Below are 26329 nucleotides of genomic sequence, written 5' to 3' on the forward strand. Positions count from 1 at the left end.
GGGACTAGAAGGAGAGAGCATATCTCACCCATATTGGCCTCTCTTCATTGGCTTCCTGTTAATTCTAGAATAGAATTTAAAATTCTTCTTCTTACTTATAAGGTTTTGAATAATCAGGTCCCATCTTATCTTAGGGACCTCGTAGTACCATATCACCCCAATAGAGCGCTTCGCTCTCAGACTGCAGGCTTACTTGTAGTTCCTAGGGTTTGTAAGAGTAGAATGGGAGGCAGAGCCTTCAGCTTTCAGGCTCCTCTCCTGTGGAACCAGCTCCCAATTCAGATCAGGGAGACAGACACCCTCTCTACTTTTAAGATTAGGCTTAAAACTTTCCTTTTGCTAATGCTTATAGTTAGGGCTGGATCAGGTGACCCTGAACCATCCCTTAGTTATGCTGCTATAGACGTAGACTGCTGGGGGTTCCCATGATGCATTGTTCTTTCTCTTTTGCTCTGTATGCACCACTCTGCATTTAATCATTAGTGATCGATCTCTGCTCCCCTCCACAGCATGTCTTTTTCCTGGTTCTCTCCCTCAGCCCCAACCAGTCCCAGCAGAAGACTGCCCCTCCCTGAGCCTGGTCTGCTGGAGGTTTCTTCCTGTTAAAAGGGAGTTTTTCCTTCCCACTGTCACCAAGTGCTTGCTCACAGGGGGTCGTTTTGACCGTTGGGGTTTTACATAATTATTGTATGGCCTTGCCTTACAATATAAAGCGCCTTGGGGCAACTGTTTGTTGTGATTTGGCGCTATATAAAAAATTGATTGATTGATTGATTGAATTTAAATGTTAGAAAAATGCTAGAATGAATTTAATAGTTACATTTATAAACAATGTAGGTTCGAAATTGCAAGTTTTACTGTTACAGTGCTGTCAACAGTTAAATATGAGGTCAAGTAAGAGGTCTTTATTTTACTTTTTATAAAACAAGTATTTGTTTTCATTGAAGTCAAGAAAGGGTGACTATAAAGTAAATTTTGGCAAAACAGGTATCATTGTCATGTTGCGGTGGCAGAGGGTTGTTGTCGGCAGCTGGGAAAAGTAACTAAAAAAGTAACTAGTAATCTAACTTAGTTACTTTTACAATTGAGTAATCAGTAAGTAACTAAGTTACTTTTTCAAGGAGTAATCAGTAATCGGATTACTTTTTCAAAGTAACTGTGGCAACATTGTGTATATATATATATATATATATATATATATATATATATATATATATATATATATATATATACACACACACACATGAATGCTCAAACAATAAAATGACAGATCAGTGAAAACACCAAGAACACTTTGGCAGTAATCGGTTATCTTAGCCATTTCAAATGACAAATTGTGCTTTTTTAAAACCATTTGTAGTTATTCTTTAAACGATTCGCTTAAATCAAAACATTGGGCCATTGGGACATGACTGGACTTGTTCAGATCTACACATTCTGACTCCCAACTGATCACATCTTTACATATTTATTTAGGCTCCTTTTGCACCAAAATGTGATGACTTCAGTATCCCCTTCAAGTTATTTATGCATGGTACAGCTAGTTAACATACAGCTGCCTAATTTCTCTCTGTTTAACACAACAGGGAATATTTATCGATGTTTGGTTATTGTTCAATTTAGAATTAGTGTTAGCATTTCCCTGTTTGCTACTAAATGATGCCAAGGGGCTAAACAACTCATCCCATATTGGCATTTGGTCACAACTCACAACCAGGGTTCTACATCAAAATTTGACCAGCTGGGTGTAAAATAGCTTGTTGTTCTGGCAGGTACATTTAAAATAAGACTTGTGTTTGCATGTTATTCATGTACTGGTGCTTACTGCACAGTTGTAGGGCGGCACGGCGGCTTAGTGGTTAGCACTGTTGCCTCACAGCAAGAAGGTTGCGGGATTCCTTCCCATCGAGTTTGCATGTTCTCCCTTAGTTTGCGTAGGTTTTCTTCAGGTGCTCCGGCTTCCTCCTACTTCGTAAGACATGCAGGTTAGCTGAATTGGAAGCTTTAAATTGGCTGCAGCTTGTTTGTCTATATGTGGCCCTGTGATAGACTGGCATCCTGTACCCCACCTCACACCCTATGACTGCTGGGATAGGCTCCAGCTCCCCACTGTGACCCTTAATTGGAGTAAGCAGGTTCAGAAAATGAATGAATCCACAGTTCAGGTGGCCACTAAAGCTACTGTTGCTTGCACTGTACTCAAACCAGCCACTAAGGGGTGATAGAAAATATGCAGCTTAATTTCAGCCTTGCTGTTCTTTTGTGTTCCTTTTACTAATTAATTCCAGCCACCACAGTACAACAACTACAGAAATGGGCTCCAGCTTTGTGTGTTGCTCCATCTATGTGTGCATCCGTGGCCTCACCAAATCATCACAGACTTAAGATATATGTGATATGGGTTCTTCTGACAGCCCTCTCACACACGTTCAGTGGACACCAACCTTGACCTGCTTTTCCTGGTTCAAAGCAGGGAGGAATAAAATGTCAATAAGTGCCCAAATAACTGGTCCTTTACAGTGCCAATTCAGCAGGAGCTACTTGTCCTTCGGATTAGATCTCTTGTATTTGACTTCAGGTTCTCCACTGTCCACCAGAACTTTAGAAATCTAAACAGGATGAGATGCAAAGCATCTTTAGTACAACGGCAGTCCTAAAGGCAATGATGTCAGAATTAGTTTAAGTCAAGGAAGTGTCTGTATTCCAGGTTAGTTGCAAGAGAACATACAACAGATTGGATTGGAAAATAAATTAAACTGAATACATTTATTTATACACTCACTGGTCACTTTATTAGGTACACCTCGCGAGTACAGGGTTGGACCCTTTTGTCTTCAGATCAGCCTCAACTCTTAATGGCGTAGATTCAACAAGGTGTTGGAAAAATTCCTCAGAGATGTTGGTCCAGTTTGACATAATAACATCACACAGTTGCTCATTCAACCAGTCTGTCTATTCTCCCCTGACATCAACAAGGCATTTTTGTCCACACAACTGCTGCTCACTGGATATCTTATTACCTCCACCAAGGAGGTTGTGTTTTCGGTCGCGTCTGTTTGTTGGTTGGTTGGTTTGTTAGCAGGATTACTCAAAAAAAAATCCTCAACGAATTTCAATGAAATTTTTTACCAGTCGTGTATCTTGGCCTAACTTAGAAGTCATTAAATTTTGGTAATGATCCGGAACACAATCCAGATCCAGTACTTTTTTTAAGGATTCTTTATCATTGCAGGATAGGGCCAGTTTCAACATTTTTGCATCTAACTTCATGAAGACGGGTCACAAAGGCTGAACAAAAATTAAATTACAACACAATAATTTAGCATTTGTTTCTCCTCATTGAATAAACTTGTTATTAGAAAATAAAACTTGTGTAGTTCTTGTAGTTTCTCTTTATAAATACATTTGCTGAAGATCTAAGGGTTTAACCACTGAATCTGAAACATGACAGTAGATGCATGAAACGACGTGGAATAAGTCTCTTTGCCAAAGGGTATTCCATGTGACGTCAGTGACCCTATGACCTTGGTGGAGGTTTGCGCTCTCCGAGTGCTTCTAGTACTCTTTTTTGGACTATTCTCTGTAAACCGTAGAGGTGGTTGTGCGTGAAAATCCCAGTCGATCTGCAGTTTCTGAAATACTCAGACCAGCCTGTCTGGCACCAACAACCATGCCACATTCAAAGTCACTTAAACTACCTTTCTTACCCATTTAGATGCTTGGTTTGAACTTCAGCAAGTCCTCTTCACCACAAGTAGATGCCTAAATGCACTGAATTAGGGCCATGTGACTGGCTGATGAGCCATTTGTTAACAAGTAATTGAACAGGTGTACCTAATAAAGTGGCCGGTGAGTGTTATACGTACACACACACACGTTGCAGTTGTCTAAAGGACAATTAGATCTCATGTCACTGATCAACTGTACTCTCCCCGCCCACCCCCCAGAAAAACCTGTAGCAGACCTTCTGCTGGCAGAACAGTGCAGGGTGTGATTGCTGCAGGCTGACATCCTCACACCAGTCGGCGCACCTCACAAGGATTTCCCTGTAAAAATCAGCCCCACACCCTTCTTTCCTGATTGGTTTAAAGTTTCCACGGCACCGCCTTCGGCCCTGCTGACACGCCCTTCCAGGACTCGGTGCAGCCTGCCAAACCAGCCGTCAGTTTCAATTGATATTCTGATCCGTGTAACTGCATGCTAAACTCTGACCTTTAAACTTTTTTTTTTAAGAACTCCATTAATTTTCCGTGAAAGCGTCTCGCTCCCTCGTCTCATCAACTTTCCCCTGTGGAAGTTTCTGCAGCCTGTGATCATTAAGGTGGAGGAGATCATCTTTACGCATGATGCCAAACTGCAGCAACAGATAACGTAGACGTTAAACAGTTTGGTGACGAGACGTTGTTGACCACAGAAGTCCTGTGCCGTGTCTCCTCGCCTGGTTTGCGCACGCCTCCAGCCGGTGTGAATCATCTTTGCGGGCCCTGCGGCCGACAGGATGGGCTCCCTGATGTGGACTCCGGTGCCTGCTTGGAAAGCCACGCTTTTCCTCTTCAACATAATCTCTGCTGCTGTGGCCAGAAGACACATCGTCTATTGGAACTCCACAAATACAAGGTGAGAAACTGTGCGTAATGACGCGCTAAATCACTCCCGATGCGGCGAAGGAGCCAAATTTGGCACTTTCATTTGCATTTGACAGAAGGAGTTGGCCTGGACTTGCACTGCCTATTGCACAACCGCAGTAATTCCTTTTAAATGAGTCAGGCTTCAGTTTGTTTAAAGAATCTCTACTATGCGGCACATCACGTGTGCCCAAAGCCATCAGACAGGTTATTCTGATGAAACTTTGGGGATCCAGGGCTTAAGTCTCACCTTCTTCCTCCAAACAGTTTTATTTACCACAATATGTTGTCACGCCTTTCATATTTTGTGCTGCAGTTTGGAGTGATTACGCACTTACAGTGCCAGTAAGGAGTACTTCCAGCGCTCCAGACAGCATTCTGAGACCGAACTGCTGCAAATGTGCACTTTTGAAGGCGTGTAATTGTTTGATTGTTCTATTAGAAAGGCAGAGTGAGGCTCACTTGCTGATCCAGGTGTTCCATCCAGTCTGTGTAATTGAAGGGTTTAGAAGGGAGCCCTGCAGGGCCAAGGGTGCAGCCCAAACTAATGCACTCAAGACCTGAGTCTTGTGTCAGATGAATGACCTCTTGTGGACTCCACTTTGCAGTTCAGCAAATGAGTCTTGTGTTTTACTTTTTCTAATCCTCTGGATGTGACAGAAATTTTACACGTGTGAGACTTAAAATTCCTCTACGGGCTTCTTCAGTAGGCACACGACTCATCTCATGGCAGTCGAGGTTATAACCGGCGTGTCCACGTGGGTAAAGCCCTGTCCTGTAATTGGGAGCCAACAGAAATGTGGTGAGGACAACAAAAAGCACCATGTTGTTTCCACCAAAGATTCAGGGATGAATGGTCACAGCCAGTGGCAGAGCCACACAGCTGGCTGCTCCAGCACACAATCACAAAGCACCACGGTGGAGGGTAACCCACTGTGGCACAGAATCACTCTCATCAGCACCACCCAATCACAAAGCTATCAGCACAGCCGTGATGCTGCACCCAATCCCGAATCCCCCCTGGGTTTACTGCTGGGGCTCACTTTGATTTCTCCACTTCTCCTTTCTGTTTTCCTCTCCTCAGTCTTCATTACCTCCCTTGTTACATCCTGCTCTCCTTTTCATTTTTTTTTTTCTCTCTGCACTCCCTCTCCTTTGCCTCTTTTATCCCTCACGACTCCCTCCTGCCCAGTGATGGATATTGGCGGCGTGATTAGTTGGGGCTCAGTCATTTTCCCGTAATGTATTTTCTATTAGCTGCCAGCTTTGCAGTCGGGTTGTTCTGAGGCCTGTACTCGTATATGTAGCCAGGTGAGGGAACAGGAATGCAGCGCAGCAGGGTGCAAGCAACATCCGCCCAATCAGGAGGGCGCTCAATCAAAATAGTTTGCTGTTTAATGTGTAGTTCTGCAACTTTTAAAGTGGCTTTTTTTTTTCTTTAATTTCCCACCATATAGTTTTCAGGACATATTGTCATTTGTGTGTGTGTGTGTGTGTGTGTGTGCACGCGCAACATCTTGTGACCAAATGCATCACAAACTGATCCTTAACACTTACACCATAAGTACCCCTTGGTAATAGATGAGTTGGTTACATTTTAAGCTTGTTTGGTGCATATACTTTTGCATTCATGAGGTCGAAGGGATTTTCATTGTGAGCATAGCAACTCGATAATGATAGATGGTAAACACATGATACTTGCACAATAGGTACCCCCTGAGAAGTGGATGAGCTGATTACATTTTGAGTGGGTTCAATGCATTTATTTTCACATTAATGAGATTCAAGTGATTTCTCTTGTTAACACGAGAACACATGAAGAATAGATGATAGACACTTGATACCAACACCATAGGTAGCCCCTGTGAAGTAAACAAGCAAATTGGATTTTAGGGTAAATTGTTGCATATAGTATTTGCATGGTACATTCAGTATAATATAAATGTATTGCATGAGGGGAAATTATTCAATTATACAGTTCCAAACCTTATTTAAAAATTACTTGCAGGTGTACGGCCCAGATCAAACCAATGCAATTGGTGATGGTCACTTAGTAATAAAATTATTGTAAAAATCTGACTAGATATAACCCAGTTTTCTTGTAAACTGAGACACCACCAAAAAAACTTCCTTTTTTGTTTGTTTTTAATCCAACATGAAAAAAAATACATTTTTAAAATTGAAAAGTTGTCAAACATTTTGATGAGGGTTTATCATGTTTTTTTTTCCCATCATTTTTAAAAGTTCTGGGGACATTTTAAATGCCTAAAAAGTTTGTGCAGTACAGTACACATATGCTAATTATGAAGGTAATTTGCATACATTGCTTGAAAAGCCATGACTTTAGAATGTTTGATAAGGCACTTCATATTCATAGTGTATATTATTGTCGTGTTGACACTGGAAAATATGAATATGTTAATTTGGTTGGTGATTAGCAATTTTTTTTTAATCAAAATTCTGTGATGCCTAAAAGTTGAAGAGACATTTGACATTTCAAGTGCTTCTTGTTTAAATCTCAAACATTTGAGAAGAGAAATATGCAACATAAATGTGCAGAATGTTGCTTTCTTTGCAAATATTAAATTAAAAATGTAGTATTTTTGAAGAACACACTGGAGGTTTCTCTGACACACCTGTACCGAGGATTGTGCTCAGCCATGTTCTTAATAAACGAATGACAGAAGAGATTTCATGACCGGCACCTTCACGGCAGCGTGGAGATTTATGGTTTTAATGAAGCGGAGGCGGTGAAATGGAGACTAGAGGGCCTCGTTGCTCTCTTCTTCTGTGGTTAATATGGCTGGAACAGAGGCTCAGTGAAACACTTTGCTTTTAGCACCCTCCAGATTGAAAAACGGAGGCGACGGACTGACTGCAGGTCACAGGTGGACATGATGGAATCGGATACTCCGGCCTGTTTCATGGCGAGGGCTCGAGCAGTTCGATTGCCCCATTTTATGATTTTATGAGCAGAGTTTACAACTGTTCTCACATTTACTACTCTGCTGCTCACAGAGCAATAGTTTCTTATTAGAAGAGAAATTATTATTTTTTTTACTTCCAGGAGCTGTTAAAGGTTGGTAAAATATCATTATGAGTACACAGTGTGCGTTTGTGTGTCGGTATTACTCAGCTGTCTCTCTGAGCAGCGAGCTCAGAGTAGTTTTTGGTCCATTTGTCCTCTCGTCTGCTAAATTCTAACTCATACAGTGGATCTGAAAAGTATTCACAATGCTTCACTTTCTCAACATTTTATGTTACAGCCTTATTTCAAAATGGATGAAATAATTTTTTCTCAAAATTCTAAACACAATACCCCATAATGATGATGTGATTTTATTTATTTGGGATTTGTGCAAATTTTTTACAATAATAACAAAACACCTAAGGAATCACATGTACATAAGCATTCACAGCCTTTGCCATGAAGCTCAAAATTGAGATCAGGTGCCTCTGGTTTCCACTGATCATCCTTGAAATGTTTCTACAGCTTAATTGGAGTCTACCTGGGGTAAATTCAGTTGATTGGACATGATTTGGAAAGACACGCACCTGTCTACATATAAGGTCCCACAGTTGACAGTGCATGTCAGAGCACAAACCAAACATGAAGTCAAAGGAATTGTCTGTAGACCTGTGAGACGGGATTGCCTCGAGGCACAAATCTGGGGAAGGGTACAGAAACATTGCTGCTGCTTTGAAGGTCCCAATGAGTACAGTGTCCTTCATCATCCATAAATGGAAAAAGATCAGATCCACTAGGACTCTTCCTAGAGCTGGCCGCCCATCTAAACTGAGCGATCGGAGGAGAAGGGCCTTAGTCAGGGAGAAGATCCAAGAACCCGATAGTCACTCTTTCAAAGCTCCAGCATTCCTCTGTGGAGAGAGGAGAACCTTCCAAATGGACAACCATCTCTGCAGCAATCCACCAATCAGGTCTGCATGGTAGAGTGGCCAGATGGAAGACACTCCTTAGTAAAAGGCACATGGCAGCCCACCTGGAGTTTGTCAAAAGGCAACTGAAGGACTCTCAGGCTGTGAGAAACAAAATTCTCTGGCCTGAGATGAAGATTGAATTCTTTGGTGTGAATACCAGGTGTTTGAGATGAATGCAGCAATGGACAGACACATTCTGGATGACAACCTGCTCTAGAGCGCTCTTGACCTCAGACTGGGGCGATGGTTCATCTTTCAGCAGGACAATAACCCTAAGCACACAGCCAAGATATCAAAGGAGTGGCTTCAGGACAGCTTTGAGTGGTCCAGTCAGAGCCCAGACCTGAATCTGATTGAACATCTATGCAGAAATCTGAAAATGGCTGTGCACTGATGCTCCCCACCCAACCTGAGAGGAATTGCAAAGAGGAATGGGCAAAACTGCCAAAAGATAGGTGCACCAAGCTTGCAGCATCATATTCAAGAAGACTTCAGGCTGTAATTGCTGCCAAATGTGCACCAACAAAGTACTGAGCAAAGGGTGTGAATACTTGCGTACATATGATTTCTTAGTTTTTTGTTTTTAATAAATTTGCAAAAATTAAAAAACAAAACTTTTTCATATTATCATTATGGGGTGTTTTGAGAAGAATTTTGGAACAAGGCTGTAACATAAATTGTGGAAAAAGTGAAGTGCCGTGAATACTTTCTGGATGCACTGCAAATTCAGAAGATTTGACAAAGTTTGCTCACAGCGCCATAACTTTCACAACAGAGTCAATTTTCTTTAAGAGCTCTCAGAGAAGAGGCACTCTAGCATGGATGTGTGTATGTGTTTGTGTCACCCCCCCCCGCTCCTCTTTCTCTCCATATACAGCTAGGCCCATAAGTATTTGGACAATGACTGTTTTTGTAAACTTGTCTCTGTGCACCACCACAGTGAGATCTGCTTGAAGTCTTGGGGGTTTAACAAGAATGACCCATTAACTATTTAGGAATTATTCAGTTTTCTGAGTCTATAAGTAACTGAACAAACTAAATATAAAGAACATTTTTTAATGCAAACCATTGTTTTTCCAGCCAGTTTTCTTTAAATGAGTCAGGCTATGGAGACGTGAACATTTCTATGTGACTGAATGTGGTGCTGTATGTAAATCTGTCTCAAAAACCTGTTCTGAAAACCTGAGTGACTGTGCAAGAAGGAGACATGTGAGGGAAGCTACCAAGGCACCCATGACAACTCTGAAGGAGTCCTAGGCTTCTGTGGCTGTGATTGCAGAAACTGTGCATCGTGCAACTTTTGTGTTTCTATCACCAGTTGTACAGAGAACAGTGTTCTTAAAAAGACGATGTGAAATTTCAGCAACAGTTTGACAGAAGGCACGTGGGAGACTTCAGCCTGGATTTGATGTTTTCTTACATTGGGATCCTTCCTGCACTTCTCCACCATGAAGTTGTGTAACTGGTGGTGCAGCAGACAAACTGCACTATCCCCAGTTTCTCTAATCGCACCCACATAAGCCAGAATTGTAATGGGTGGCTAGTGGTTTCCCTCACTTGTCTCCTAACACATTCAGTTTTTGGAAAGTGCCTCTTTGAGGCAGATTTATCAGACTTTACCATTCTGTTTGTATTTTTTAATGATTGATATAGATGAAGTTCAAGATATATTTAGTGACTCAAGCCCAATTTATGCTACTTCATATCTATTAGCATAACTGCAGGATTGTCTTACAGACATAAAGACATGGATGACCTCTAATTTCCTGCTTTTAAACTCAGATAAAACTGAAGTTATTGTACTTGGCCCCACAAATCTTAGAAACATGGTGTCTAACCAGATCCTTACTCTGGATGGCATTACCCTGACCTCTAGTAATACTGTGAGAAATCTTGGAGTCATTTTTGATCAGGATATGTCATTCAAAGCGCATATTAAACAAATATGTAGGACTGCTTTTTTGCATTTACGCAATATCTCTAAAATCAGAAAGGTCTTGTCTCAGAGTGATGCTGAAAAACTAATTCATGCATTTATTTCCTCTAGGCTGGACTATTGTAATTCATTATTATCAGGTTGTCCTAAAAGTTCCCTAAAAAGCCTTCAGTTAATTCAAAATGCTGCAGCTAGAGTACTAACGGGGACTAGGAGAGCGCATATCTCACCCATATTGGCCTCTCTTCATTGGCTTCCTGTTAATTCTAGAATAGAATTTAAAATTCTTCTTCTTACTTATAAGGTTTTGAATAATCAGGTCCCATCTTATCTTAGGGACCTCGTAGTACCATATCACCCCAATAGAGCGCTTCGCTCTCAGACTGCAGGCTTACTTGTAGTTCCTAGGGTTTGTAAGAGTAGAATGGGAGGCAGAGCCTTCAGCTTTCAGGGTCCTCTCCTGTGGAACCAGCTCCCAATTCAGATCAGGGAGACAGACACCCTCTCTACTTTTACGATTAGGCTTAAAACTTTCCTTTTTGCTAAAGCTTATAGTTAGGGCTGGATCAGGTGACCCTGAACCATCCCTTAGTTATGCTGCTATAGATGTAGACTGCTGGGGGGTTCCCATGATGCACTGTTTCTTTCTCTTTTTGCTCTGTATGCACCACTCTGCATTTAATCATTAGTGATCGATCTCTGCTCCCCTCCACAGCATGTCTTTTTCGTGGTTCTCTCCCTCAGCCCCAACCAGTCCCAGCAGAAGACTGCCCCTCCCTGAGCCTGGTTCTGCTGGAGGTTTCTTCCTGTTAAAAGGGAGTTTTTCCTTCCCACTGTAGCCAAGTGCTTGCTCACAGGGGGTCGTTTTGACCGTTGGGGTTTTACATAATTATTGTATGGCCTTGCCTTACAATATAAAGCGCCTTGGGGCAACTGTTTGTTGTGATTTGGCGCTATATAAATAAAAAAATTGATTGATTGATTGATATCTGCAACTCCATAGTGACGTAGAGCCCTCTGCATTGTTGCAAACCCTCTCCATAGCCTGAAGTGCACCTCCCAAAAATTCTAACTACACATCGAGATGACCGCGACCACACGGGCTGTGAGATTTTTTTTTTTTTCCCCAATAACTGCATCATTTTCTGAATCTTACTTTTCCGGTTTCACAGTCATTGACTTTCATCATGAAAAACATTGCTCCCCCCACTGTTCTGCCGGTGAATTGCATTGCGACATCCACCAACCCCGGTGGAGACCTTCACAAGGTTCACGACTGCGTCAAAGCGATTGCATGCCCACGGAGTTATGGAGTAGTAGAAGAATTAAAAGGCCTGAGACACGTCATGCATCCATCCCAACTTCCCAGAATACCACTTTTTATGAAAACCACCTATAAAAGTGATAATTATCCCTTAAATTTAGTTTGTCCAGTTGCTCTGAAAATGGAGGGACTCTGTATGAAATAGCTAACATGATGTGCCTTCAATGGAAGCTGGAAATTTGCAGTAGAAGCACATCTTGTTTGATTTTTAAGGTGTTGCTGTGGTGTACAGAAGCAAAATCATAGAAACTGTATTACTGTCCAACCAGTTAAGGACCTGACTGTATCTGTAATGAGAGCAAATAATTTAAATAAATACTACCCCATTTAATTGTCTTCTCACTTCTCATCCCTCTGGTCTTGCATCTCTCTGCACCATGAAGAGCCAAATCTGTTGGAACAACTCCTCTGAATCCCTCAGCAAGTTTGAACACCAAACTTTAACGACAGCAGTGGCACAGACTACCTCTCGCTTTCTTTCTCTCTCTCTCTCGCCTCTTAAAAAGTTGCTGAAGCATATGAAGAGTCCAGATGCAAAACCCAGTAAGTCCTTTTTTTTTTTTTTTTTAATGGAGAAAAATGCAGTTGCAAATGGAGATTTAAAGGAAAACCTGTGCGGAAATGCACAGACTTTCATCAATAACATGAAAACAGTTTGTTGAAATTCTTTCATATTTTACACACTGATGGTCCCCTTGACAGCCAAGTACATGTTGGTGTCAACTAAAAATTTATGGTTTTGGAGATACTGGGTTTTGCATCTGAACTCTTCATATTTAAACAGCGTGTGAGGAGATGAATATTCGGATTGCTTTTCTCTACCTTTTATTGAAAGCTCCCCTCATAATTCATGCATGTAATCTGTCCTCTGTTTAGGCATCATTTTCTTGTGCACGCACTCATGAGTGATCTTCCCTTAAATACCAAAATAAATTTGGTCTTGCACTCCGATATGCTCTGGAGTGTGAGCAGAGGGTGCATGATCATGGGTGCACACGCATAATGTAGTGACGTGAAAGCAGAAATTGCCTTGTCAGGGGATTTGATTGCACTTCCTTGAAAGATATTCATGTATATATATTTCTTTGAAGCCTGCAGTCTGTTTGTTCCTCCGCTGTCGTGAACGTGCATGTCCATGAATACATTTCTCCAACTGCCTGCTATCTCTTCTCTGTTAATCACCGTCCTCTCCTGGTAAATGATTAACATGGAGAACCTGGCTGAACTTTAATCAACAAACCCACAGTGAGCTAATTACCACTTTATTCCCCGTCCTGCTAACAAAGCACCCCCCCCCCCCACACACACAGAATCTGTCATTTAGATGTATCAGTGTCTGTCTTTTTGTGCCCATGTCTATTGTCTCTGCAGATCCAAAGACGTGTCTGTACCTTATCTGTGTGTAGATGTGCTTTGTGCATATTGATTGTATTGTCTGGCAGTAAACTGCCGGCCCGTTAACTGTGTGTACACTTCAGCTTCTTTGTCTCTGTCAGAAAACAATGTGTGGAAGTGATTTTAGTGATTTGCATGCCTGGGAATTGGCACTTGGTGCCATTGTGTTCGCTGAAGTTTGTTTTTGTGGAACAATGCCACTTCCTGAGATGTGTGTGTGAGTGTGTGCACGTCTTGGAACTGACCTGTTGATTTGTGCAGAACGGAAGTCTTTGTTTCCTGAAGAAAAGATTGAGTGTGAAACATCTCAAGGCTGGAAAAACAAATCCCAGAAATCCAACCCTATTAAAACACTTGATTCATCTGTGATATTTCAGCCAGAATTTCTGATTGGTCACATCCCACATTCCAGCCAGCGGTGCGTTTCTGTGTGAACATTTACTGACCACTTCTTGTCTAAGTCACGCTTGTGTTTCCACTTCTTACTTCATTTGGGTGTGATGATCAATCAATCAATCAATTTTTTTTTTATATAGCGTGTTCAAGTGATAGTGGAGAAAAGCTGTATTGTTGCCACGAGCAGTCAAATAGGTGTTCAGTAAAGTGCGACTTTGACTTTTCAGTGTCAGATTTTTTTTTTAATTATATACAGGCCACAGCTGATTGCTTCATGTTCTGGGTGGGTGTGTCCAAGTGAAATCACTGTAATTGTCTCTTCAGTCCTGAGGATCAGGTGGATTTTGTTCTTGGGCTGTTCAGTTCAGACTAGTCGTCGTCATAGTTACAGTGAGTTTTTGAATACACTTGTTAGGCTGTTGACCTGCTCTTCTTTCCTGCATCTGAGGAACATCTCCAGAACAACAGCTGATACATCGACACTTAAAATGGAGGTTTTAATGTGTAACCTGCTTCAGACCCAACAAATGGTCAATCACAGATAAACAAAATATGACACACAACCTGCTACATTCTGTCTGATGTCTGCTTGTGTTTGGTCGTATAATAAGAAATACCCGTATTACTGGCTTTTTTTTTTTTTGAGAAATTATTTGCAAGATACACGCTTCTGTAGATGGTAACAGGGTACTTTTTCAGAACTTAAAGCATTACCATGGCAACATGAAAATCAAACTATTTCACCTGCTACTCGGTGAGTAGATTGTGTATGGGGTGTAAATTATTCAGACCCCAGGTTTCTCAAAAAAAAAGTGTGTATGTGTGTGTATGTATATATGTATATATATATATATATATATATATATATATATATATATATATATATATACATACATATACACATATAAGATATAAAGGTCTGTGATGAAAAAAGCGTTCCTTTTTATTTTTTTCAAAAAATAAATGGATTTGATTCATATGTTTTTACATCAGACATGCTTGAACCCTCGTGCGCATGCGTGAGTTTTTTCACGCGTGTCGGTGACGTCATTCGCCTGAGTGAGGTGTGCTCCACCCCGCCCGTCGGAATCTCTTTGTCTGAATAGCCGCTGCGGACGGCGCGCGTTGCATTATCAACCTTTTTTCTGGATCTGTGAGGAATAGCCGAGTGGACACTATTCGAGAAATTAAGCTGGTTTTCGGTGAAAAGTTTAACGGCTGATGAGAGATTATGGGGTGTTTCTGTCGGTGTAAGGACTTCCCACGGAGTTGGACGTCGCGCAGCGCTTCCACGCGCCGTCGTCGGCCTGTTTTGACCTGAAAACATCCTAATTTAAGGCTTAATTCATCCAGGACGTCGTGAGAGAACAGAGAAGATTCAGAAGAGGCCGGCATGAGGACTTTATGCGGACATTCCACTGTTTAAGGACATTTTGTAATGAAAGACGTGCGTGCAAATTCGCCGAGTCGTTTCCGTGACAACTCGGCGAATCTGTGTGCGCCGTGACAGGAAAAACACCTCCGTGTTGAAAACCATTTGTAAAATTCAGGCGGCTTTTGATGGCTTTCAACAAGTGAGTAACTGAGAAATTGTTTAACAGCTTGGGCATGTTCCAACTTGCCCGTTAAGGTTTCCAACGGAGGTGTTTTTCCTATTGCGACCCCCCGCGGTCGGGTCCGGCCCGACATGCGACTCTGCCCGCACGTTCTTTCATTACAAAATGTCCGTTAACAATGGAATGTCCGAATAAACTCCTCATGCCGACTTCTTCTGAAAGTTCTCTGTTCTCTGACGACTTACTGGGTCAACAGAGCCTGAAATGTGGAAATTTTCAACTTGAAACGGTGAGACGCTGCCGCCTCGAAGCGCAGATCGCCGTCAGGCACCGTGGGCCGTCCTTACGGCGACACTACAGACCAAAATCTCTCATCAGCCGTTAAAATTTTTACCGAAAACCAGCTGAATTTATCGAATGGTGTCCACTCAGTTGTGCCTTACAGTTTTTGAACAAATTTTTATCAAACAAAGCAGCAGTCTCTGAGCCATTAATAAACAATGAAAAAACAATGGGAGGGTGGGCGACTCCTCACTCAAAGACTGCCCACAGATGAATGACGTAACCGACAGGCGTGAAAAAACTCTTGCATGCCCACGCGGGTTCAAGCATGTCTGATGTAATCACACGTGATTCAAATCCATATGGCTTTTGAAAAAAATAATAAGGTCCATTACTTTTATCACAGACCTCGTGTGTGTGTGTGTATGTATATATATACACTCAACAAAAATATAAACGCAACACTTTTGGTTTTGCTCCCATTTTGTATGAGATGAACTCAAAGATCTAAAACTTTTTCCACATACACAATATCACCATGTCCCTCAAATATTGTTCACAAACCAGTCTGAATCTGTGATAGTGAGCACTTCTCCTTTGCTGAGATAATCCATCCCACCTCACAGGTGTGCCATACCAAGATGCTGATTAGACACCATGATTAGTGCACAGGTGTGCCTTAGACTGCCCACAATAAAAGGCCACTCTGAAAGGTGCAGTTTTGTTTTATTGGGGGGGATACCAGTCAGTATCTGGTGTGACCACCATTTGCCTCATGCAGTGCAACACATCTCCTTCGCATAGAGTTGAAGCGAACACCTCTCCAACGTGCCAAACGCCAACGAAGGTGAGCATTTGCCCACTCAAGTCGGTTACAACAACGAACTGGAGTCAGGTCGAGACCCCGATGAGGACGACGAGCATGCAGATGAGCTTCCCTGAGACGGTTTCTGACAGTTTGTGCAGAAATTCTTTGGTTATGCAAACCGATTGTTTCAGCAGCTGTATGAGTGGCTGGTCTCAGACGATCTTGGAGGTGAACATGCTGGATGTGGAGGTCCTGGGCTGGTGTGGTTACACGTGGTCTGCGGTTATGAGGCTGGTTGGATGTACTGCCAAATTCTCTGAAACACCTTTGGAGACGGCTTATGGTAGAGACATGAACATTCAATACACGAGCAACAGCTCTGGTTATCATTCCTGCTGTCAGCATGCCAACTGCACGCTCCCTCAAATCTTGCGACATCTGTGGCATTGTGCTGTGTGATAAAACTGCACATTTTAGAGTGGCCTTTTACTGTGGGCAGTCTAAGGCACACCTGTGCACTAATCATGGTGTCTAATCAGCATCTTGGTATGGCACACCTGTGAGGTGGGATGGATTATCTCAGCAAAGGAGAAGTGCTCACTATCACAGATTTAGACTGGTTTGTGAACAATATTTGAGGGAAATGGTGATATTGTGTATGTGGAAAAAGTTTTAGATCTTTGAGTTCATCTAAAACAAATGGGAGCAAAACCAAAAGTGTTGCGTTTATATTTTTTGTTGAGTGTGTGTGTGTATATATATATATATATATATATATATATATATATATATATATATATATATATATATATATATATATATATATATATATATATATATATATATATATACACACACACACACACACTGTTCCGGAGCACAGCGGTGTTTTGCTGTATCTGTTAGCTGTTTAATCTGCGCAGTTAGATTGATCTAGATAACTAGATAACGATTTGTTTCACAGTGTAATCTTCACGTGCCTTAACTAAAGCACTCCTGCTGAATCACCTCTAAATTATTTACACATTATTCACTTTGCGTGTTTTTAGGAATCCGCTAGCTTAGCGCAGCTACTAGCTCTTAGCCAGTTTAGCATGGCGGCTTCTCCTGTCTCTCCCGCACGTTTCTGCTCTGGGTGTGAAATGTTTAGTTATTCCTCGGCCTCCTTTAGCAGTAATGGTACTTGTAATAAGTGTAGCTTATTCATAGCTTTGGAGGCCAGGCTGGGCGAATTGGAGACTCGACTCCGCACCGTGGAAAATTCTACAGCTAGCCAGGCCCCTGCAGTCAGTGCGGACCAAGGTAGCTTAGCCGCCGTTAGTTTCCCTCTGGCAGATCCCGAGCAGCCGGGAAAGCAGGCCGACTGGGTGACTGTGAGGAGGAAGCGTAGTTCTAAACAGAAGCCCTGTGTACACCGCCAACCAGTTCACATTTCTAACCGTTTTTCCCCACTCGGCGACACACCCGCCGAGGAACAAACTCTGGTTATTGGCGACTCTGTTTTGAGAAATGTGAAGTTAGCGACACCAGCAACCATAGTCAGTTGTCTTCCGGGGGCCAGAGCAGGCGACATTGAAGGAAATTTGAAACTGCTGGCTAAGGCTAAGCGTAAATTTGGTAAGATTGTAATTCACGTCGGCAGTAATGACACCCGGTTACGCCAATCGGAGGTCACTAAAATTAACATTGAATTGGTGTGTAACTTTGCAAAAACAATGTTGGACTCTGTAGTTTTCTCTGGGCCCCTCCCCAATCAGACCGGGAGTGACATGTTTAGCCGCATGTTCTCCTTGAATTGCTGGCTGTCTGAGTGGTGTCCAAAAAATGAGGTGGGCTTCATAGATAATTGGCAAAGCTTCTGGGGAAAACCTGGTCTTGTTAGGAGAGATGGCATCCATCCCACTTTGGATGGAGCAGCTCTCATTTCTAGAAATCTGGCCAATTTTCTTAAATCCTCCAAACCGTGACTATCCAGGGTTGGGACCAGGAAGCAGAGTTGTAGTCTTACACACCTCTCTGCAGCTTCTCTCCCCCTGCCATCCCCTCATTACCCCATCCCCGTAGAGACGGTGCCTGCTCCCAGACCACCAACAACCAGTAAAAATCTATTTAAGCATAAAAATTCAAAAAGAAAAAATAATGTAGTACCTTCAACTGCACCACAGACTAAAACAGTTAAATGTGGTCTATTAAACATTAGGTCTCTCTCTTCTAAGTCCCTGTTGGTAAATGATATAATAATTGATCAACATATTGATTTATTCTGCCTTACAGAAACCTGGTTACAGCAGGATGAATATGTTAGTTTAAATGAGTCAACACCCCCGAGTCACACTAACTGTCAGAATGCTCGTAGCACGGGCCGGGGCGGAGGATTAGCAGCAATCTTCCATTCCAGCTTATTAATTAATCAAAAACCCAGACAGAGCTTTAATTCATTTGAAAGCTTGACTCTTAGTCTTGTCCATCCAAATTGGAAGTCCCAAAAAACAGTTTTATTTGTTATCTATCGTCCACCTGGTCGTTACTGTGAGTTTCTCTGTGAATTTTCAGACCTTTTGTCTGACTTAGTGCTTAGCTCAGATAAGATAATTATAGTGGGCGATTTTAACATCCACACAGATGCTGAGAATGACAGCCTCAACACTGCATTTAATCTATTATTAGACTCTATTGGCTTTGCTCAAAAAGTAAATGAGTCCACCCACCACTTTAATCATATCTTAGATCTTGTTCTGACTTATGGTATGGAAATAGAAGACTTAGCAGTATTCCCTGAAAACTCCCTTCTGTCTGATCATTTCTTAATAACATTTACATTTACTCTGATGGACTACCCAGCAGTGGGGAATAAGTTTCATTACACTAGAAGTCTTTCAGAAAGCACTGTAACTAGGTTTAAGGATATGATTCCTTCTTTATGTTCTCTAATGCCATATACCAACACAGTGCAGAGTAGCTACCTAAACTCTGTAAGTGAGATAGAGTATCTCGTCAGTAGTTTTACATCCTCATTGAAGACAACTTTGGATGCTGTAGCTCCTCTGAAAAAGAGCTTTAAATCAGAAGTGCCTGACTCCGTGGTATAACTCTCAAACTCGTAGCTTAAAGCAGATAACCCGTAAGTTGGAGAGGAAATGGCGTCTCACTAATTTAGAAGATCTTCACTTAGCCTGGAAAAAGAGTCTGTTGCTCTATAAAAAAGCCCTCCGTAAAGCTAGGACATCTTTCTACTCATCACTAATTGAAGAAAATAACAACAACCCCAGGTTTCTTTTCAGCACTGTAGCCAGGCTGACAAAGAGTCAGAGCTCTATTGAGCTGAGTATTCCATTAACTTTAACTAGTAATGACTTCATGACTTTCTTTGCTAACAAAATTTTAACTATTAGAGAAAAAATTACTCATAACCATCCCAAAGACGTATCGTTATCTTTGGCTGCTTTCAGTGATGCCGGTATTTGGTTAGACTCTTTCTCTCCGATTGTTCTGTCTGAGTTATTTTCATTAGTTACTTCATCCAAACCATCAGCATATCTATTAGACCCCATTCCTACCAGGCTGCTCAAGGAAGCCCTACCATTATTTAATGCTTCGATCTTAAATATGATCAATCTATCTTTGTTAGTTGGCTATGTACCACAGGCTTTTAAGGTGGCAGTAATTAAACCATTACTTAAAAAGCCATCACTTGACCCAGCTATCTTAGCTAATTATAGGCCAATCTCCAACCTTCCTTTTCTCTCAAAAAGTCTTGAAAGGGTAGTTGTAAAACAGCTAACTGATCATCTGCAGAGGAATGGTCTATTTGAAGAGTTTCAGTCAGGTTTTAGAATTCATCATAGTACAGAAACAGTATTAGTGAAGGTTACAAATGATCTTCTTATGGCCTCGGACAGTGGACTCATCTCTGTGCTTGTTCTGTTAGACCTCAGTGCTGCTTTTGATACTGTTGACCATAAAATTTTATTACAGAGATTAGAGCATGCCACAGGTATTAAAGGCACTGCGCTGCGGTGGTTTGAATCATATTTGTCTAATAGATTACAATTTGTTCATGTAAATGGGGAATCTTCTTCACAGACTAAAGTTAATTATGGAGTTCCACAAGGTTCTGTGCTAGGACCAATTTTATTCACTTTATACATGCTTCCCTTAGGCAGTATTATTAGACGGTATTGCTTAAATTTTCATTGTTACGCAGATGATACCCAGCTTTATCTATCCATGAAGCCAGAGGACACACACCAATTAGCTAAACTGCAGGATTGTCTTACAGACATAAAGACATGGATGACCTCTAATTTCCTGCTTTTAAACTCAGATAAAACTGAAGTTATTGTACTTGGCCCCACAAATCTTAGAAACATGGTGTCTAACCAGATCCTTACTCTGGATGGCATTACCCTGACCTCTAGTAATACTGTGAGAAATCTTGGAGTCATTTTTGATCAGGATATGTCATTCAAAGCGCATATTAAACAAATATGTAGGACTGCTTTTTTGCATTTACGCAATATCTCTTCAGCTTTCAGGCTCCACTCCTGTGGAACCAGCTCCCAATTCAGATCAGGGAGACAGACACCCTCTCTACTTTTAAGATTAGGCTTAAAACTTTCCTTTTTGCTAAAGCTTATAGTTAGGGCTGGATCAGGTGACCCTGAACCATCCCTTAGTTATGCTGCTATAGACGTAGACTGCTGGGGGGTTCCCATGATGCACTGTTTCTTTCTCTTTTTGCTCTGTATGCACCACTCTGCATTTAATCATTAGTGATCGATCTCTGCTCCCCTCCACAGCATGTCTTTTTCCTGGTTCTCTCCCTCAGCCCCAACCAGTCCCAGCAGAAGACTGCCCCTCCCTGAGCCTGGTTCTGCTGGAGGTTTCTTCCTGTTAAAAGGGAGTTTTTCCTTCCCACTGTAGCCAAGTGCTTGCTCACAGGGGGTCGTTTTGACCGTTGGGGTTTTACATAATTATTGTATGGCCTTGCCTTACAATATAAAGCGCCTTGGGGCAACTATTTGTTGTGATTTGGCGCTATATAAAAAAAAAATTGATTGAATTGATTGATATATATATATATATATATATATATATATATATATATATATATATATATATATATATATATATATATATATATATATATATATATATATATATATATATATATATATATATATATATATATAAATCAATTTCCCTCCAAAATTATACTCACAACACCCCATAATGACAACATGAAAAAGTTTTTTGAAATTTTTGTAAACTTATATAAAAATAAAAAAACTAAGAAGTCACACGTACATAAGTATTCACACCCTTTGCTCAATACTTTGTTGATGCATCGTTGGCATAAGTTAAAGACTCAAGTCTTCTTGAATATGATGCCACAAGCTTGGTGCACCTACCTTTGGGCAGTTTTGCGCATTCCTCTTTGCAGCACCTCTCAAGCTACATCAGGTTGGATGAGGAGTGTCGGTGCACAGACATTTTCAGATCTCTCCAGAGATGTTCAATCAGATTCAGGTCTGGGCACTGGTTGGGCCACTCAAAGACATTCACATAGTTGTCCTGAAGCCACTCCTTTGATATCTTGGCTGTGTGCTTCGGGTCATTGTCCTGCTGAAAGATTACATCATTCCGATGTCTCTGTACATTGCTGCATTCATCTTTCACTCAATCCTGACTAGTCTCCCAGTTCCTGCTGCTGAAAATATCCCCACAGCATGATGCTACCCCACCATGCTTCACTGTAGGGATGGTGACTGGTTTTCTCCAAACATGATGCCTGCCATTCATGCCAGAGAGTTCAATTTTGGTCTCATCAGACCAGAGAATTTTGTTTCTCATGGCCTGAAAGTCCTTCAAGTGTGTTTTGGCAAACTTCAGGATTACCATGTGCTTTTTACTAAGGAGTGGCTTTTGTCTGGCCGTACAGGCTTGATTAGTGGATTGCTGCAGAGATGGTTGTCCTTGTGGAATGTTCTCTGCTCTCCACAGAGGAATGCTGGAGCTCTGACAGAGTGACCATCGGGTTCTTGGTCACCTCCCTAAGGTCCTTCTCACCGATCACTCAGTGTAGACGCGCAGACAGCTCTAGGAAGAGTTCTGATGTATCCAAGCATCTTCCATATATGGATGATGGAGGCCACTGTGCTTATTTGGACCTTTAAAGCAGCAGAAATGTTTCTGTACCCTTCACCAGATTTGTGCCTCAAGACAATCCTGTCTCGGAGGTACGAGGTCTGTTAGAAAAGTATCGGACCTTTTTTATTTTTTTCAAAAACCTGATGGATTTGAATCACGTGTGCTTGCATGAGCGAACCTTCTGGCGCATGCATGAACTTTTTCACGCTTGTCGATTGCATCATTTCCTGGTAAGCAGCCTTTGTGTGAGGTGTGTGTCGTGCGCTCAGCGTTTTTTCATTCCAAGGAAAAAGACGGAACGACTGGAGCAGCGCCGCATCAAATTTTGCCAGAAACTGGGCGACAGCCAGGTGGAAACCATTCGGATTATTCAGACGGCTTTCGGTGACGATCCTGTGGGCATCACACAGATTAAGGAGCGGTACAACCGGTTTAAAAACGATCGCACAACGGTGGAGAGTGCACCGCACTCCGGGCGGCCATCAACATGCTGAAATGACCAGATCATTTCCAAAGTGAATGCTGTGGTGATGCGGGGCCGTCGTGTGACTATCCCAGAAATTGCAGAAGAGGTGGATATCAGCACTTTTTCGGTACATTCCACTGTGAAAGAAGATTTTGCCATGAAAAGAGTGACGGCGAAATTCTTTCCTGAAGCTTCTGACGGCGGAGCAGAAGCGCCTCCGTGATGAAGTCTCACAGGACATGCTGTGACATGTCCACCTCTTCCACAATTTCTCGGATAGTCACACGACTGAAAAGTCACCAAAAGCCGTCTGAATCATCCGAATGGTTTCCACCTGGCTGTCGCCCAGTTTCTGGCAAAATTTGATGCGGCACTGCTCCAGTCATTCCGTCTTTTTCCTTGGAATGAAAAAACACCGAGCGCACGACACACGTCCTACACAAAGGCTGCTTACCAGAAAATTATGCAATTGACAGGCGTGGAAAAGTTCACGCATGCGCGTGAAGGTTCAAGGTTTGCTCATGCAAGCACACGTGATTCAAATCCATCAGGTTTTTGAAAAAAATAAAAAGGTCCGATACTTTTCTAACAGACCTCGTATACAGACAATTCCTTTGACTTCATGCTTGTTAGAACATATATGTAGACAGGCGTGTGTCTTTCAAAATCATGTCCAGTCACTGAATTTACCCCAGGTGGACTCCAATTAAGCTGTGGAAACATCTCAAGGATTATCAGTGGAAACAAGAACTTGAACCTGAGTTTAATTTTGAGCTTCATCGCATAGACTGTAAGTACTTATGTACATGTGATTTCTTGGTTTTTATTTTTAACAAATTTGCAAAAATCTCAAATTTTTTCACATTGTCATTATGGGGTATTGTGTATAGAATTTTGAGGGGAAAATGAATTTCACCCATTTCGGAATAAGGCTGTAACATAAAATGTCAAAACTGCAGTGCTGTGAATAGTGTGTGTGTGTGTGTGTGTGTGTGTGTGTGTGTGTGTCTGTGTGTGTGTGTGCACGCGTATATACAGTGTCCTTCCAAAGTACTGGGCTGCTTGATATTTCACACATGCCATATACAAAAAGTAAACCAGGCTTCTCGATATAAAAATTTCTAAAATTATCTTGCTTAAACTCAAAGCAAATCTCTACAACTTAATTTAAATTTATTAAAAATATAAAAACTAAGATGATGGGTGCATAAGGAATGTGCCACTTTGGTATAACACCTGTAAATAATGAGTTTTATTTCCAGTTCAGACAAGTCAGGTGATGGATACCTGAACATTTCCAAGTCACTGAATATGTTTTGGAATTTATTTACATCAGTTATGAAGAAATACAAACAGTATGGCGCTCTGTGGTAAATCTGTGTAGAGTAAACAGTTCTCAAAAACTGAGTCACTGTGCAAGAAGGAGACGAGCAAGGAAAGCCACCAATACACCCAGACAGCCCCGAAGAAGTTATAGGCTTCTCTGGCTGTGATCGAAGAATTGTGTGTTTTGTGTTTTGTTTCACCAGTTCTAATCCAATTACATTTGTTCCGCAGATCTGATTGATTACGGTCGAAAATATCCGTTTTCCCATTTTTTAAAAAAACCCTCCTTTTTACTGGTGACGCTGTAGCAGAGCCGGTAAAACTCAATTTGCGACCGTAAAATCCAGCACTAACATCCACAAATCATAAGACACAACAGGGTTATTCCCTAATTATACAGAGTCATGATGATGTGGTATAGAGGATAATTTTCTTTCACCAAAACATCAAATCTAGGCTTGCATCTCAGACGTACCTACTGGCAAATTGTAGCTGAAGTTTCAGGTCTTCTTTTTTAAGAAAATATGTACTGTAAATAACCAAACTCTTGTTTGGACCTTTGACCCAGATAATATAAACTCACTATGTCTCAGTAACAACTGATGCTACCAAACACATTATGGTCTTTACTACTGACCCAAGGTTCAATTTGATTTGATCCACAAGAACCTTTTTCTTGACACTTGTGTTCAGCTTTGACCTCAGCGAGACCTGTCACTTTAGTTCAGTAACAGCTGAGCAATTTAATATATTTGCTTTCATATGAATAAGAGACCACTTTGACAGAATGTATAGAATCATATTTAAATACCTAATAAGGAAAAGCAGAAGTACAGAATGAACACCCACAGTGTTTTGTTTTGTTTTAACTCTTCGTGTCTGAATGTGTCCATGCTAAACAGGGATACTATTACACCTATGAAAGTGTGTTCGAGTGTTAACACCCTGATTGTGTTATTTGACTAACGCTTAAACTTTAAAGGCCTCTTACTAAGCCATGTGTCTTTGGAGATGAAGTCAAACAGAACTTTACAAAGATGCCAGGTGGGGTTTGAACCTACAGCCTTAAGATGACTAGACAACTAGGAACTCCTTTTTAAATTATTATTATTTCTCATCCACACAGTTGAAAAAACACCTCTCAAGCTAACTTAACACTGGCACTCTTGAGGTTTAACACCAATGTGGTGTAAATATGGTTGAAATTAACACATAACCTGAACACTTTATACTTACACGGATGAACACAATTTGCTGTTTTTGTTTTTTTGTGTGTGTGTGTCTTTCAATTTATAGTTTTTCAATTTGTGGTGATTTTACTTTGGAGTAATTTCACATCACTATCATGCCTGTGCAGCCAATCCCAGAATCTGCATTAGGACAGGAGTCTGCACCAAAGGAAAAAAAAAAAAATCCTGGCTCCTACTTTTGTTTCCAATTTATTTTATGGTAATTTGCTTTATACTTAAAAAGACATCTTGGATGGTCCTGAAAGCATCCAGAATGCCCCTGTATGAGGTTTAAACGGATCCAATTTGAGAGCGTATATTAATAAATATAATATAATAATAAAATATTACAATGTTTCGTTTGGCTCTCGGAAATTTTAGAGAGCATTTTAAAATTAGCGTATTAAATGTTTTGAGTCCATATAATTACACTTACAAGGAGATCTGCATTCTTGTGTAATGCTGCTTCTATTTAGACAGACGTTCATATTAGTTGCTAGTATAATGAAGTTTAATTTGTGTACTAAATCACATACGCTCCATTTGGCAGTTTACCTTGGAATAGAATAAATCCTGCACCTGAAGTTAAACCTGGGACACGCGCCATGAGACTTGAACACACTGTGTTGAAAATGAGGTTTGGTCAGAGGCCTCGCAGTGAGGATGGCTGTATTAAAATGGATCAGATAGTCACAGTGCAGCTCGGAGCCGTCGGAGCAGACACGGTGTACAAGCATGAAAGGAATGCTGCGCTCTCCTCCTGGTCAGGATATTTAGTCAATCGATACCAATTTAACGCCCAGATATTATCGCTGGCTTCTCGCATTATCGCCAGACTGCATATGGACCCGTCTCTTTCCCAATTTCTCTCCCCACGCTGCTCCACATCCATGTGTA

The 26329-nt window shown here is 41.3% G+C and overlaps 1 protein-coding gene across 1 annotated transcript in view; it reads left to right on the top strand.

Moving 5' to 3' along the window:
• Window positions 1-4076: 4076 nt before the first annotated feature.
• si:dkey-246i14.3 (ephrin-A4) overlaps window positions 4077-26329 on the top strand; it is a 93874-nt gene continuing 71621 nt past the window's right edge. The window contains exon 1 of the mRNA XM_034174759.1: window positions 4077-4617. Coding sequence (XP_034030650.1) covers window positions 4499-4617 — 119 coding nt within the window. The 5' untranslated portion in view covers window positions 4077-4498. The remainder of the gene's footprint in view (window positions 4618-26329) is intronic.

The sequence above is a fragment of the Thalassophryne amazonica genome, chromosome 7 (assembly GCF_902500255.1).
Source record: "Thalassophryne amazonica chromosome 7, fThaAma1.1, whole genome shotgun sequence".
In the NCBI taxonomy this organism is placed as follows: Eukaryota; Metazoa; Chordata; class Actinopteri; order Batrachoidiformes; family Batrachoididae; genus Thalassophryne; species Thalassophryne amazonica.